The 15,173-nt window shown below is 36.0% G+C and overlaps 1 protein-coding gene across 1 annotated transcript in view; it reads left to right on the top strand.

Moving 5' to 3' along the window:
• plaua (plasminogen activator, urokinase a) overlaps positions 1-4,025 on the top strand; it is a 4,223-nt gene extending 198 nt beyond the window's left edge. The window contains exons 2-11 of the mRNA XM_053502476.1: positions 363-451; positions 573-624; positions 753-906; positions 1,194-1,291; positions 1,471-1,491; positions 2,014-2,197; positions 2,291-2,442; positions 2,632-2,772; positions 3,178-3,338; positions 3,473-4,025. Of these exons, the coding sequence (XP_053358451.1) occupies positions 398-451; positions 573-624; positions 753-906; positions 1,194-1,291; positions 1,471-1,491; positions 2,014-2,197; positions 2,291-2,442; positions 2,632-2,772; positions 3,178-3,338; positions 3,473-3,670 (1,215 nt within the window). The 5' untranslated portion in view covers positions 363-397 and the 3' untranslated portion in view covers positions 3,671-4,025. The remainder of the gene's footprint in view (positions 1-362; positions 452-572; positions 625-752; positions 907-1,193; positions 1,292-1,470; positions 1,492-2,013; positions 2,198-2,290; positions 2,443-2,631; positions 2,773-3,177; positions 3,339-3,472) is intronic.
• The last annotated feature ends 11,148 nt before the right edge of the window (positions 4,026-15,173 follow it).

The raw sequence follows: 15,173 nt of genomic DNA, 5'->3' as shown, positions 1-15,173 counted from the left end.
TTTGTACAAACCTACAGGAAAAAACAGCACTGAGAATGCTGTTTTTATTTATTATAAAATAGTAAATGGCTGCAGTGTTAACATGTGATTGAAACATTTAGAATTTTTAGTATGATCAAAACCAGTTTCTAAGATAAACTGAGGGTTTACTCAACAGTTTTTAAGAAAAATGTTTGCCTTTATTTTTTCTTTCTCCATGCATAAACTAAATAAATTAATGCACAGATATATATAAATTATGTCTGTACGTATGCATCTAAGTATCTATTTATCTATCTATTGAGTATGTTCTCTTAAAACATTTTCAGCATGCATTCTAGCTGCAGGTTTTCTTACATGTGGTTTCATTCTGTGTTTCACAGGCTCCATATAAGGCAGACAATTGTTCGTGGTCAAAATGTGGTTTCTAATCACATTATTAATGACGTGTTCACTTCATGAAGTTGCTGAGGTTGGAAAAAATAAAAAAGCAGAACCTTTTTTTTTTTCTTGTTTCCAAAATTAAGGAACTAATTTTTGTCAGACTTTGTAATACTTCTTTTTCTGTCTGGTTTTCTTCCTTCCTCCTTTAGTCAACTAGGCAAAAATACTGGCCGTGGATGAAGAATGAGATTAAACCGCATGGTAAGTCTGTAATATGTAAAACTTGTAATAATAAAGTCAATTCCCCAAAACAAACAAAAGTATATTGAGTTAGATATGTCTTCATCGTCCTGAATGGTAATATTTTTTTTTTTTCCCCTCTTTGACAGGTGCACAGTGCCTGGCTGTTGGCAGTAACGGGAATGAATACAGGGGTACAATCTCCGTAACATCCAAGGGACATAGATGCCTCTACTGGGATCGATTTCAAAATATAGACAGGACAGCTGTTTCTCAGGGACTTGGCTCACACAATTATTGCAGGTAGAGTTCAGGATTTTTTTTTAAATAAAGTGTTTTAAACCAAAATTGCCTTTTGACTCATTTGGGTGATTGTGTGTACTGCAAAAAAAAAAGTCTAAATAAAAACATTTCAAAAGTTAGTTCAGTTATTGTTATAGTCACTGTGTGTGGGAATTAAAACCGTGAAATCCTTCTTCCCTAAAATAATCATATGATTTCTTTATCACTCTGACTCATGTTTTGAATAAGAACAAGTTCCTAAACTTGCACTTGGTGGTCATTGCAACTTGTTTGTTGCATTTTTGCAGAAATCCAGATAACCGAAGCGGCCCATGGTGTTGGGTTAGAGGACTAAGAAGAACAGTTCGCAGTTTCTGTGATATTCCACTGTGTAAGAAAGAAACAAGTGAGTTTTTAAATTTTTTAAATTATTATGACTTTAACATGTTTAACAGGTAAATAATGCAACTAATGCAGAATACACAGAGTACTTGATTTACCGTTACAGTACATACAGTACATGTGTGTGTGTGTGTGTGTGTGTGTGTTTATTTATTTATTTGTTTGTTTATTTGTCCTTTCCAGAAACTCCAGTACATGACACTGGTAAGACATTCGAAATGACATTCTAAATCTTTTTTTTTTTTTTTTTGGCTTTTATGTAACAAGTCTATTATACTTTTTAAACTAATAAGCAAAGGTTTGCATTGTTTTTTTTTTTTTTTTTAAAAAAAGGTCTTGTTTTACCTCAAGACTAAACTTAGTCACTCCATCTGCAAAATACAATTTCTTTTTGATTAAAAAATATTTGTATTCAGGCCCCAAACGAAACCCCTGTAAAACCTAGAAAGGATATTCACATTCAACTCTGTCAAAAGATTTTTATTCACATCCAAAACTAGACAGATAGAAAATAAACTAGACAAGGAAATCCTTTCCTGACTACAGTGCACAAACCGTAATATGTTTAGAAGACGTATTACATTTATTATGTACTTATTAGTTATCTTTTTTTTTTTTTTTTTTAAGTGAGATATTGATTTTTTTTTTTCTTCAGTTTTTAAGTTACATTTCAGTCTGCACCGCCCCAGTGTCCTTTATGTAAGTGCTATGTTTTCTAACTTTCAGAAATGACGTGCGGAGAACGAAACACAGAGGATGTGAAAAAATTTAAGATTATAGGTGGATCAAGGGCTCCAATTGAGTCTCAGCCTTGGCTGGCAGCCATCTTTAAAGGAAACTTGTTTGCCTGCGGAGGTACGCTCATCGCTCCCTGCTGGGTCCTCAGTGCAGCCCACTGCTTCCCTCCTGGGTAGGTCTGCTGTCTCAGATGGAATATAATATTTATTTGATGTTTAAGTAAACAAAATGCAGTGATGTCACATTGCTTTTTTGATTCAAACAGACGAGGAGCACAAAAGGAGCAATACACTGTCTATTTGGGAATGGATGCCACCAATGAAACTAATCCAAAAAAAGAGCAGACGTTTAAAGTAGCAAAACTTCTGCTTCATCAGAGCTTTAATGCTGAAGATGAGGATTTTAACAATGACATAGGTATGCATTCAACCAACTACCACATTGTCAGACAACACACACACACACACGCACACACACACTAATAACAGACTGAGCACAATTTTCATTCTTTTCTATGACTCGTATAGCAAAACCTGTGTGCAGTTTGTAATGCTGATCTGATTCCATAGAGTATTTGTGCTAACGGTGTCATGCTGGCGTGTTCAGCTCTGTTGCAGATTGTAAACAGCAATGGACACTGTGCAGAGAGGACACCTTCAGTGAGGACAGCATGTCTTCCCCCAGCTCATCACATGATACCCTATGGAGCCTTCTGCCACATTGCAGGCTATGGCAGGGAGAAGAATTGTGAGATTTATTTCATGTTTGTTTTATTCAATTTACTTTATTAATTGTTTATGGTATTCATTTGTATACCTTACAATTAATATATACAAAGAACACTTTTTGCTAAGCATGTGAGCATTCTTAGTGACATGATGGCCACGTAGTGAACAGTGCTCACCAAGAATCTTCAAAATGTATCTTTAGGCATGTCTTCACTATAGGCTTGGCCACCTGTTTTATGTAATCTGCAGGAAGCCATGACTCAAATACTTTTCAAATTCTTTTAGGTTCACTTGCAAATATATTATTTGAATGTATTGAAATTACTTGCTACAAATTAGATTTACACATTTTATTTAACAAATAGAGTCTACAGTCTTAAAGTATGAAACTATAATCACTTTTTAATTTTTTCTTCGATACCAGATGGTGTTCCTGGTAACTACAGCTATTCTCACTACATGAAGGAGACTAAGGTTCAAGTTCTCTCCCAGAGTGTCTGCGAGAGGGAGGACTACTATGGAAAGAGGGTGACTGAAAACCAGTTTTGTGCAGCCAGCCCCAAATGGACAGAGGATGCTTGTCAGGTATGATGTCAACAGCTACTACAGCCTTATTATTATTATATTATAAATACTATTGTAAAGTCATATATAAAGTATTTGTGCTTGTTGTAAATATTCTCTTCTGGTTGTGTTCTCGCTTTTGTTATTCATGACAGGGAGACTCAGGAGGCCCTCTGTTGTGTGAGGCGAATGGCCGAATGTTTCTGTTTGGAGTCATAAGCTGGGGAGAGGAATGTGCTAAAAAGTTTAAACCAGGCGTCTACACAAAAGTCACCAACTACAACAACTGGATTGCAAAACATACAGGGCTGCATAGCTTCACTAAAGGAGTCATGTACCCACGGAAAGATTAGCTGTGTTACTTAGAGAAAGCACTTTGAAACTGCCCTTTGATTCCTCTAATATTAACCAAATGATTCGTAGGAATAATGCTCTTTTTAATTACAGTGGCCAGCCAAGTCAGGAAAAATGAAAGCACTTTTAACCTTTGCCAAAAGTGGTATGATGTCATTGAACCACTTATAATGTGCATTCATAATATGTACAGTACTTATTTATACTTAATTTATTTTCTATCAAGTAATGCTCTGTTTGTAAATTAATGTCTAAGCATAAGTATTTTAATGCTTTTAAATACGCTTTATTTAATTAGAAAACTTCAAATAAATATGTAGGAAAATGCCAGTTGTTGGATAATATATTTGAAATGTATGCTTTATTTTTAAATATTTATATTGCATTTCTATTTATAAATAAATATCTATTTTTTATAAGTGGTGTGTATGTTCATTCTTTATGCTTTTATTTCAAGGGTCGTATGACTTTTTTTTTAAAGCCATAATGTACCTGGTCATTTGTTGTTTGTATACAATTGCATAAAATTCCATATTATATTCAATTTTATTTATATAGCGCTTTTAACATATAAATGTTCCGTATTTTTCATGTCTGGACTGTTCTGGGGTTTGACTGGGATGTAACATTCTCAGTCTTAAACAGTCTAACTATTTTACCATGTTAAGGGTTGTTGTAGTATGGGGTTGTTGTAGTTAGGGTTTTCAGTGTTGTAATGAGATTTAATTAAGTATATACAAAGGTTCTACAAAGGCCATTTATTTTCACAAAAATATGATTTATTTGTTAATTTAACAAGGTATTTTTCTCTGCTAACGCAAATCCTTCTGCAACTGGTGGAACTAACGAACCACGACTGGTGGTGACTGACAGTTAGTGACTTATAGTTGGTGTAACAGGGGTGACGGTAGTCCTAATTCCATGCCAAAAGGTGAGGAGAATAAAAAAATTATGAAGAAATTATGAAGGTGGTGGTCAGTCCTGAGCAACTTCTGAGATACTTTATATTTCCACTTCTTGCGCTTTAGAATATCATCTACTGTAACTTCCCAGGTTCCAGGGTTGAATCCCAAATAGCATTAAATGGAAAGGTAGTGTGCCATGTGGTGTAAGTTAGAATGTTAGAATTTCACACACTTGAGCAAGGGCTAGAGAGGGATTTGGGATTCAGCCTTGTGTTATAACCTAGTAATGGGAAGTTTGGAAAATTTTGGTGACTTGTTTCTTTTAATCTTGTTTATCAAAATGAATGAATCTTTTTTGAGTCATTCAGTTCTTTTGGTCAGAAATAAAATAAAATGTTACAGCTCTAACTTCAATTGGTACGTAGTCAAAAATATCTTTTTTCTTATCTGAGATTTAAGTTTTATGCAGAATAGAAAAAGTTTTTTTCTAAAGTCTAAGAATGTCTCTAGATAAAAATCCCGCCAGCGTCATGCTTTTAGCACCATGCTTCACCAGAAAACCCATTTATTGCAAATAGTACAGAAATATTAATCATCCTCAAATTGGTCTGTAAACAATCCCCTGCAAATAGTTTTTGCATAAAAATAGCGCCCGCTGTGTTTGAAAGTAGCCATGAAATCTTTGCTACAGTATGTGATTCCATTTACAGCCTGCAAGCAGTATGGCATGCATTTAAATAATAATTTTTATAAATAATATTTTTACTGCACAGTATAAATTACACATAGGTGAAGGTTCAGATATAAGTTATTGATTAATCATGTGTATCTGCTACGTTAGATTACCTAGTGTGGTGTTCTGTCTAATACTTAGCCAGATTAAACCAAGCCAGGGCGTCACACGCGCTTAGTGGTTAGCACTGTCGCCTTGCACCTCCAGGGGCCGGGCCTGTACGCATAGAGTTTGCATGTTCTCCCCATGTTTGGTGGGTTTCTTCTGAGTTCTACATGCACAATTAGGCAATTTTGCATTCCCCAAATTGTCTGTAGTGTGTGAATGAGTGGGTAAGTGTGTGTATGTGTTTGTGCCCTGTGATGGATTGGCATCTGGAGACCCCCGCAGTATAAAGTGGTATAGACGATGAGTAAACCAAGCCAAAGCTGAGTGCAAGCTGTCTCCCAGGGATTGGTTTTTGACTCCCAAATTTCATAATAACTTTCAAACATTTGGTTAATTTGTGTCGTTTCTGGCTTTAATTTTCACACACGTTAAAATGATGTCCCACATGTTCCACAGTGCATGCTCCACCACAGCTACTTCACCCCTTCAGTAAGTGCTTGTATCTGTAATACACATCAAATCAAATCAAATTTAAATTCAAATTCAAATTTTATTTGTCACATACACAGTCATACACAGTACGAAATGTAGTGAAATGCTTACACGACCGCCAGTGACCTTAAAAAGAGAATTAAAACTTATAATAAGTAATAAATATCAATAAAAGAAATTATGATAGAAAATTTAAATAAAAAAAATTAGAATAAAATTTAGCAAGAAAAAATAGAACCTAAAAATAGAAATATACTGTACACCTCTTAAAGTTAATTTTTTTATTAAAACATTTTAATTAACATTTTTATAGAGACAAACATGTGTTCCAAATATGAAAATACACTGGTTGCTAAATATAATGAATCAGTAAGTGCTACTTCTACAAACTGTTGTTTAGCATAATTATGCAAATTATATATTATGTCATATGCTTTACTGAATCATCTGCATATCTCTGTACTCCCTGTCCTCTGTAACTGCTGTTTTGTTTTGTTCTTTTTCTCTGTAGAATGTGAGCATGCTTGTTTACATTTGTTATCTTATTACCCACTGAGACTCCAGTTCCAACATGTTACATGATGCTCAATGTTTTTCACTGGCTATCTAAGTGACCTTGGCAATTATAATAATCATTGCTATTATTTTTGTAGTAAAGATGCCATAACTGTGTTTTCAGAAAAGCCAAAGTGCCCTTCTCTAAATCAATGCTGGCTTCTGACATATTATCCAGACTCACACAGCTGCATGTGGGCGTCATGGCTCGACAGTGGGGTGAAAGGGATTTCTCAGCTCTAAATCCAATTGGTAATACTTTCCTAGAAAAAATCATACATTACTATAAACTGTGGTATGACCAAAACTGATACAGTGGCAGCTGCAGATTTTTTGCTCAAAACATGAGTCTGATCTTGTGGGAAAGTTAACTGTTAATCAAAAAGGCATCCTAAAAGTCCTGGACAGATATTTAACTTTAGGAAAAATCGTGGGCGAAAACATGGATACACACTTCCATTCATTTCTCCAACAATACAATATAGATGGAAGAATTTAGTCTTTAATTTTGAGCAGCTCTAATATTTCTTAATGCCTTGCACCTCATGACTCAGAGCTTGAATCTTGCCTTCAGTCTGTGAGTGAAGATAACATGTTCCCAGTTGGAAAGTGTGTCAGAGCCAGCTGGTGAACATATTGTGGCACGGCAGACACATCAAGCAATTTATCCTTAAATTTTAAACTTACAGTAACAACTGATTTCTTCCCACAGTCCTAAGGATTGTATGCTGTTGGCTGATTACTGTTTGTAAATTGCAAAAACAGTGTAGGATTGGGTGTGTGATTAGGTAGTTCTTGATTGGGTATCCCTGCAATAGGCTTGCACCTCATTCAGGGTGTATTCTGCCCTTGCGCTGAGATTCCTGGAATACACTCCAGGCCTCACACAACCCACCACAGGATAAGCGGTATAGACCAAGGATGAATGGATATTTTAAATTTATTAGAAATATATAATTGTGTTTCAAAATTGCTAAATTGTCAACAACATACTTTAGGCCATTACATAACTCTTAGGTTCTTAATTAAGTAGTGGAATTCTGAGCAACGTGGTTTGTACTGTACATACTTAACTCTCCACTAGAGGGCGCCATTTCATTTTGAAATGATTTCCAGGACCAACGTCTAAGCATGCTGTACAGCATGTGGATTAAAAAGAATGAAATGTTGAATGATACTACCCTTAGCTGTAGCTCTGCATGCTAAACTTTTTTATGTGTTTCAAATCAAACATTATTCCTGATATTTTCACTGCAGTGTAAATAAATCTTTATCATTTGACCCAATGATGCATGTAGAAAGTTTATTTTGTTGTCCCGTATTGAACACTGAAATCAAAGCAATGCAAAAATTTAATCAAACTATATAAGGAAATGATGTCTAGTTTATATACAGTCATGTGAAAAAATTAGGACACCCTTTGAAAGCATGTGGTTTTTTGTAACATTTTTAATAAATGGTTATTTCATCTCCGTTTCAACAATACAGAGAGATTAAAGTAATCCAACTAAACAAAGAAAACTGAAGAAAAGTCTTTTCAAGATCTTCTGTAAATGTCATTCTACAAAAATGCCTATTCTAACTGAGGAAAAAGATAGGACACCCTCACATGTATTCCCTCTTAAATTGGCTTAGATCTCACACAGGTATATCACACCAGGTGCACATAATTAGTAGATCGTTACTCTGCATGTTGAATGAGGCTTGCCCTATTTAAACCTCAGACATTTAGTTTGGTGTGCTCCTGACTGTTGAAGTGAGAGTGAGCACCATGGTGAGAACAAAAGAGCTGTCAGAGGACTTCAGAAAAAAGATTGTAGCAGCCTATGAGTCTGGGAAGGGATTTAAAAAGATCTCAAAAGATTTTGAAATCAGCCATTCCACTGTCCGGAAGATAGTCTACAAGTGGAGGGCTTTCAAAACAACTGCCAACATGCCCAGGACTGGTCGCCCCAGCAAGTTCACCCCAAGAGCAGACCGCAAGATGCTAAAAGAGGTCTCCAAAAACCCTAAAGTGTCATCTCGAGAACTACAGCAGGCTCTGACTACTGTTGATGTAGAAGTACATGCCTCTACAATCAGAAAGAGACTGTACAAGTTTAACTTGCATGGGAGGTGTGCAAGGAGGAAACCTTTGCTTTCCAAGAGAAACATCGAGGCCAGACTGACATTTGCCAGAGATAAAGTTGACAAAGACCAGGACTTCTGGAATAATGTTCTTTGGACAGATGAGTCCAAAATTGAATTATTTGGACACAACAGCAGAGGACATGTTTGGCGTAAACCAAACACAGCATTCCAAGAAAAGAACCTTATACCAACTGTGAAGCATGGAGGTGGAAGTGTCATGGTTTGGGGCTGCTTTGCTGCAGCAGGACCTGGTCAGCTCACCATCATAGAATCCACGATGAATTCTACTGTGTATCAGAAGGTGCTTGAAGAACATGTGAGACCATCAGTTAGAAAATTAAAGCTGAAGCGGAACTGGACCATGCAACATGACAATGACCCAAAACATACTAGTAAATCAACCAAAGATTGGCTGAAAAAGAAGAAATGGAGAGTCCTGGAATGGCCAAGTCAAAGTCCAGATTTGAATCCCATTGAGATGCTGTGGGGTGACTTGAAAAGGGCTGTACGCGCAAGAAACCCCTCAAACATCTCACAGCTGAAAAAGTTCTGCATTGAGGAGTGGGGTAAAATTTCCTCAGACCGATGTCGAAGACTGGTAGATGGCTACAAGAACCGTCTCACTGCAGTTATTTCAGCCAAAGGAGGTAACACTCGCTATTAGGGGCAAGGGTGTCCTATCTTTTTCCTCAGTTAGAATAGGCATTTTTGTAGAATGACATTTACAGAAGATCTTGAAAAGACTTTTCTTCAGTTTTCTTTGTTTAGTTGGATTACTTTAATCTATCTGTATTGTTGAAACGGAGATGAAATAACCATTTATTAAAAATGTTACAAAAAACCACATGCTTTCAAAGGGTGTCCTAATTTTTTCACATGACTGTACATTGATGTTATGAATAATACCATATCCAAAAGTGCAGAAACTTGGTGGGTTATTCTTCTACAGAATAAATCTTTGCCTCTATATGGGCTTGTGCTTGTGCCTTTTTCAATGGAGTGCCAAGGTTTTGCCACCTTTTTCCCCCTTAAAATGCAAACCCTGATGGTTTCAGTTCTCTTCAGTGCAATTATTTTTGGGTGTCTGTGGTTTAGAGGGAGTAATGGCTGTAAAGGAAGCATCTCTAATTACCCTGCTGTTGGATACTGAGATGACACATTAGGAGCAGACAGTCTGGTCTGACCAACTCTTAAACATAATGAATTGCCTGCTTCATCTGTTAAACATACAGTATATTATAAAGGATGTCTCTATACGTTCTATATAAACAATAAAATTCACGTACATATTAGGAAAGACAGTGTACAGCTGTGCATGCAGTTTGAGCAAATACAGTGATCAGTAAGACTGGATATACTGTATAAGGTAAAACAATTGTGGGTGGATAATTTCATAGCCATGCTGTCAGCTGTGTTTTTTTTTATTATCTTAATTGCAATGAGGAATGAGAGGAAGGGAGACAGCAGTAAAAGTACATCATCCTTCTTCCTGCATTTGCAAGCACTGCAAATATGGTCATGTCAGCTACAGGCCACTGAAATACGTGGGCAGATAGAACAGTTCTGAGCAAAGTGTCGCTTGCTTTAGTTCTTGTAAAGCAGGTTCCTTGAAATTCAGTTTTTTACAATAATTTACATAAATTTGTCTTGAAAATATGGTAAATCTAAAATATGTACATTTACATATTTTTAAAAAAATTCTGCAAAACATTCTAATTGGTTTGAAAAAGCACATTTCACAAGTTATTTTGATGGCTTTTACAGTTTTCATAGAATGAATCCAGGTTGGATTGGAAAGCACATGCACTTGTAGTAGCCAAAAGTAAAAAGTAAACAGTGTTCTCAGTAGCATGAGGCTCCCGAATGACTCCGCACTTCACAGCTGCATTGATAGCTGTTGAGGTTACAATAAACAATTTACATTAGAATTGCACGCTACAGCTGCAGCTCTTCCTTCAGCCCAAATCAATCCTTATTAGGCTTCAGGGTCTGTGTGCTTGATGACAGCAAAAATGTGTTGCACACAAGCGAACTGAGAAACTGGAGCTCATTACAGGCTGCTGGCTGGTGTGGCTTTTTTTTTTTTTTTGCTTTTTCACATTTACTGCACTATACCTGCGTATTGTCATTATTCTCACTGTGACAGTTCCAACTAACTAAAACTGGCTCTTTTGCATACTTTGTAATAAGCTGTTGAGCAACTGATCTGGCTGGTTCATAACATCCCATTGATGTGCCCACAAGCAACAGTGTTCTATTGAACCAGTGATGTGGGGGTGGTGGGAAGACACAAATTCTTGTGTACCAGTTTGAAATTGCCCCAGCATTTTCAGTAACAGATTCTAATCCCACTTTGGCCTTTTTTAAATTAATGTGTCAGAAACAAACCCTTCTGAAATACAGAACTGTGTGAAAGTCTTGAAGAGTCGTGTAGATGAAATAAAAGAAATAAAAACAAATGCTTTACTGTGCCAGACTGCAAAATGTCTAAATATACAGTAAAATGTAGAACATTTTAGCTATTATTTGTTTTTTTTGTTTTTAAAAAAAACATATGTAGGGCTCAGTATTGTGCAGTGTGCAGATTGGCATATCCTTTTCCAGCACAAAATAGGCAATATAATAAACTGAAATTTACTTCGTTTTCAAATTCAAATTTTATTTGTCACATACACAGACATACACAATACGATCTGCAGTGAAATGCTTATATAACTGCTCGTGACCTTAAAATCAACATTAACAGTAAGAAATAAATTATAGAATAGAATAAGAATAATTACATGTTATTATTGTTGTTTTATTGTTGTTTTTGTCCGATAATGATAACTTTCATTCTACCTGAAATATAAGAAAATGCAAATGCACAATTTGATGTCTGAAGCCTCCCCGTTAACCGTTTAACCCCGTTTTAATATAATTCTGTTTGCTTGGGCAGGGGGCGGTGAGCAGTGCATTGCTGGTGGTCAGTGGTGTTTGCACAGGTACACATGCATGCAGCTTTTATCAGCTTTTATGTCATGCTGTGGGCATGTCACAGGCAATTATCAACTTTTGTGTCATACTATGGGTGTGCCACTGTGTACCTCATCGACTGTAACAGTAGGAGCATCATCATCAAATATTATGTCATACTCTGAATGTGTAACAGGCATTTCTCAAAGAATATAACATCCCGAATACGGGTACGTCAGGCTGAGCTCAGGGCTACAGAAACCCCTGATCAGATGGCAGAGCCTCTGCATCGACAGTTCATATGACAGACAGAACTAAGGGCTGCCAGAACGTTGGAGCAGCATAAGGAGTGGCAACAATGGTGGCTTAGTGGTTGATCCCAATTTTTAGTCCTATTTGGTGTTAAGGTATATTATTAAATTTAACATTTAATTACTGGGTTAAGCAGAGAAACCACTTAACTGAGCTGCAATATGTTTCTTAAGTACCATAGCTGCTAATTATTTAAATTCACAGGGGGGGTTTCTAAAAGCCTCCCAATTTGTAACTTCATGCAATTATAATAAAGTATAAAAGGATATTGCTAGGGGCATATACTTCTATTCAGTTACAGCAAATATGTTCCTTATCATGTTTTCTGGTAAGGCCAGACCAGTATAATGGAACAACATAAACTACATACTTGATCTAGATAGAAACATATGACCAGCTACCAGCTGCCATAACACAAGCCAAGGTAATAAAACCAGTAGACCATCTTTTCCCCTGGTAAAGGACATTGCTTTCTTGTTTACATGTCTAAACTGATAAATAAATGGTTACGATTTTTGAATAAATGTTTTATTATGGTAACTGGTCAGACAAACCTGGATTTCTGAACTGAGAAATTGCAAATATCATATTTCCCAGCTTAAAATGTGATTTGTCCACAAATCAGATTTTCCATTCCAAAAATAAACATTTTGACAGGAAATGGTTATGTGTAAATGGCATCCATGCAGAACTGTCCAGTGTCAGAGTATCCAGAAAGCTAAATGCTCTTCTGATATCTATGTGCAGCCAATCTTTGCCTAATCAATACTTTAAATCTGTAGCAGCACAGTGGGTGTCACTGGCTTGTTTATGAGCTGCTAGTATAAACAGGTAGTTTTTTTTTTTTTTTTTTTAAAAAGGTATTTTTTTTAAAATGTTCAGAACTTCATCTTCTTATACCTTTTATTCAGTACAGGGTTCCAAAAACATCCTAATCCACCTAGCACGGGAAGTAACTCCATGCATACAGACCCAAGGTGGGAATTGAACCCTTGACCCTGGAGGTTGAAAGTTAGATTAGTGATTAGTAAATCAGAAACCCATGCCTCCCCACTCTTCTATGATTTTTTATTTTATTCTTTTACAAGCTTCGGCTTAATGTCCAACAGTGACAGCATGTTCTTTGACAAATTTTAGATCAATGCTCTTTTATATATGGTTTTTCTTTCTTTTTTATATTTCAATCAACACATTTAATGTGGATATTTTTCTGGAATTTTTCTGCTTTAATAAAAACTATTATCACCTAACTGACTGCTAATTCTTTACCGTTCAGACTCACACAACAATAGCATCTTATATAACTTTACAGTACATTCACTTGCTTGTGTGTATTATGTTTTGTGTGACAATGTAATGGCCTAATTATTCACTTCAAATCTTTGCTAATTATGGGTCTGTGGATTGGTAAAACAGGCCTAGTAGGGTGTTAAGTACACTAGGCTACACTAGTATGATGTTTAAGACACAACTTTATACTGAAAAGAACATACTGTATAAGAGTCACATAGACATACAGTCAGCGTGTTAATTATGAAGTCATTAATAATCAACCGCTCATGTCAACAGGTATCATTCCTAGCAAAGTGTACATAAGCTGTAAGAGGAAGAAGTAGCTGGTTTTACTTGTTTTAGAAATTACTCTTCAGAATAAAATTTTTAAGCTGCCATTGCTGGGTCATTACCAAGTGCTCCTAACATCTCAGGCACTTTAAAAAGGCAATATCAATTTTTATTTGAACATATTGGGGTGCTTCATGGAGCTGATGCCTGTGTCCAAACCTGTAATCAGGAGTTTGATCTGTAAAGCCCTGCTAAAACACACAGGATCATGTTATACAGGTGTATGTCAGGCTGAAATTAATAAAGCTAATGATACTTAAACGATTCAATGAATGCTCCAGTTTATGTGAAAGAGGAAAAGAAAAGCATTTAAAAACAGAAGGGAAAATATAACCTCTAAACTGTCTGGAACTTCTTTAATAGCAATAACTTACTTTTATACATATGAATCCATAAAAAATAGAGCGTAACGCATTTTACAGATTTAATAACTGATGTTACTTCTCTTCATGCATCATGAACACCAATGACAATTTAGAGAAAGACTATTTACAAAATGGCTTTCCTGAGTAAGACCACAGGGTTTGGTCAAAACCAATTCATTATTACATGTAACCATTTAAATACAGCTAAAAGTAAGACAGTTCTATAATTATAAAACAAAAGGTCCCTTTCACAAACTATAATGTCATAGTGCTTGGGCCCTAATGAGTAACACCAATGACTGACTTAAAAGCTTCACATAAAATTGCACAATAAATAATGAAATTTCTAAACAAATGAAGAGAAACATCTGACATATCTTGTACATTTGTTTAGAGTTCTTCATTTAGTGACCTGGGACCAGGAATAATTTTTTAATGATCAAATGTATTTCACAATAAAACGCTTTTTGTGCAACAGTAACTCCAATGACAAAGTTTAGGATGACTGATATTTATTTCATATGGTTAATTAATAACATTATTATGAATCATTTATGATTATTAATTATTGTTTCATGATTTTAGTGTTTAATTATTTATGTTATTGTGAATCAAATTTATTTAAAAAAATATCTTCAGATGAAAAGTTTATCACTTTCATGTACAATCACTATGTGAGAGCCCTTTCCTCTAGTTTTACAGCCTGAACCATGCACGCATCTGAACACACCCAGATTGTAAGAGGACATAAAGCACAGGATAATTAAACCAGAGGGCTAATTATGAATATCCACATATGACTTTACTGCTGGGTATCAGTTACTTATGTACTTATGTACATGTTTCAAAAAGCCACCAGTGTAATTTAGTCATATATAATTTAGTCATATGACGTCTAGCACCTCCAGGGTTTGGGTTCGATTGCTGCCTCAAGTCTGTGTGCATGGACTTTGCATGTTCTCCCTGTGCTTGGTCGGTTTCCTCTGGGTTCTTTGGTTTTCTCCCACAGTCCAATTACATACAGCTTCGTCTAATTGGTGGTTTTAAATTGCGCATAGTGTGTGAATGAGAATGTGAGAGTGTGAGCCCTGTGATGCACTGGCACCCCATCCAGGGTGTACCCCGTCTGGGGCTCTAAGTCTCCTGAGATGGGCTCCAGGCCCCATGACTCTGTATACAGGATAAAGTAGGATAGATGATGTGTGAGTGAGTGGGCTAAGTATGGACATCCTCGCATGGCTTTACTGGTGGATATCAGTGACTTATGTAAAGTCACCAGTATAATTTAGTCATATGTGATGTATGGAGGCGGCACAGTGGTTTA

The sequence above is a fragment of the Clarias gariepinus genome, chromosome 8, assembly GCF_024256425.1.
Source record: "Clarias gariepinus isolate MV-2021 ecotype Netherlands chromosome 8, CGAR_prim_01v2, whole genome shotgun sequence".
NCBI classification, from domain to species: domain Eukaryota; kingdom Metazoa; phylum Chordata; class Actinopteri; order Siluriformes; family Clariidae; genus Clarias; species Clarias gariepinus.
This window is presented reverse-complemented; position numbering and strand designations above follow the sequence as displayed.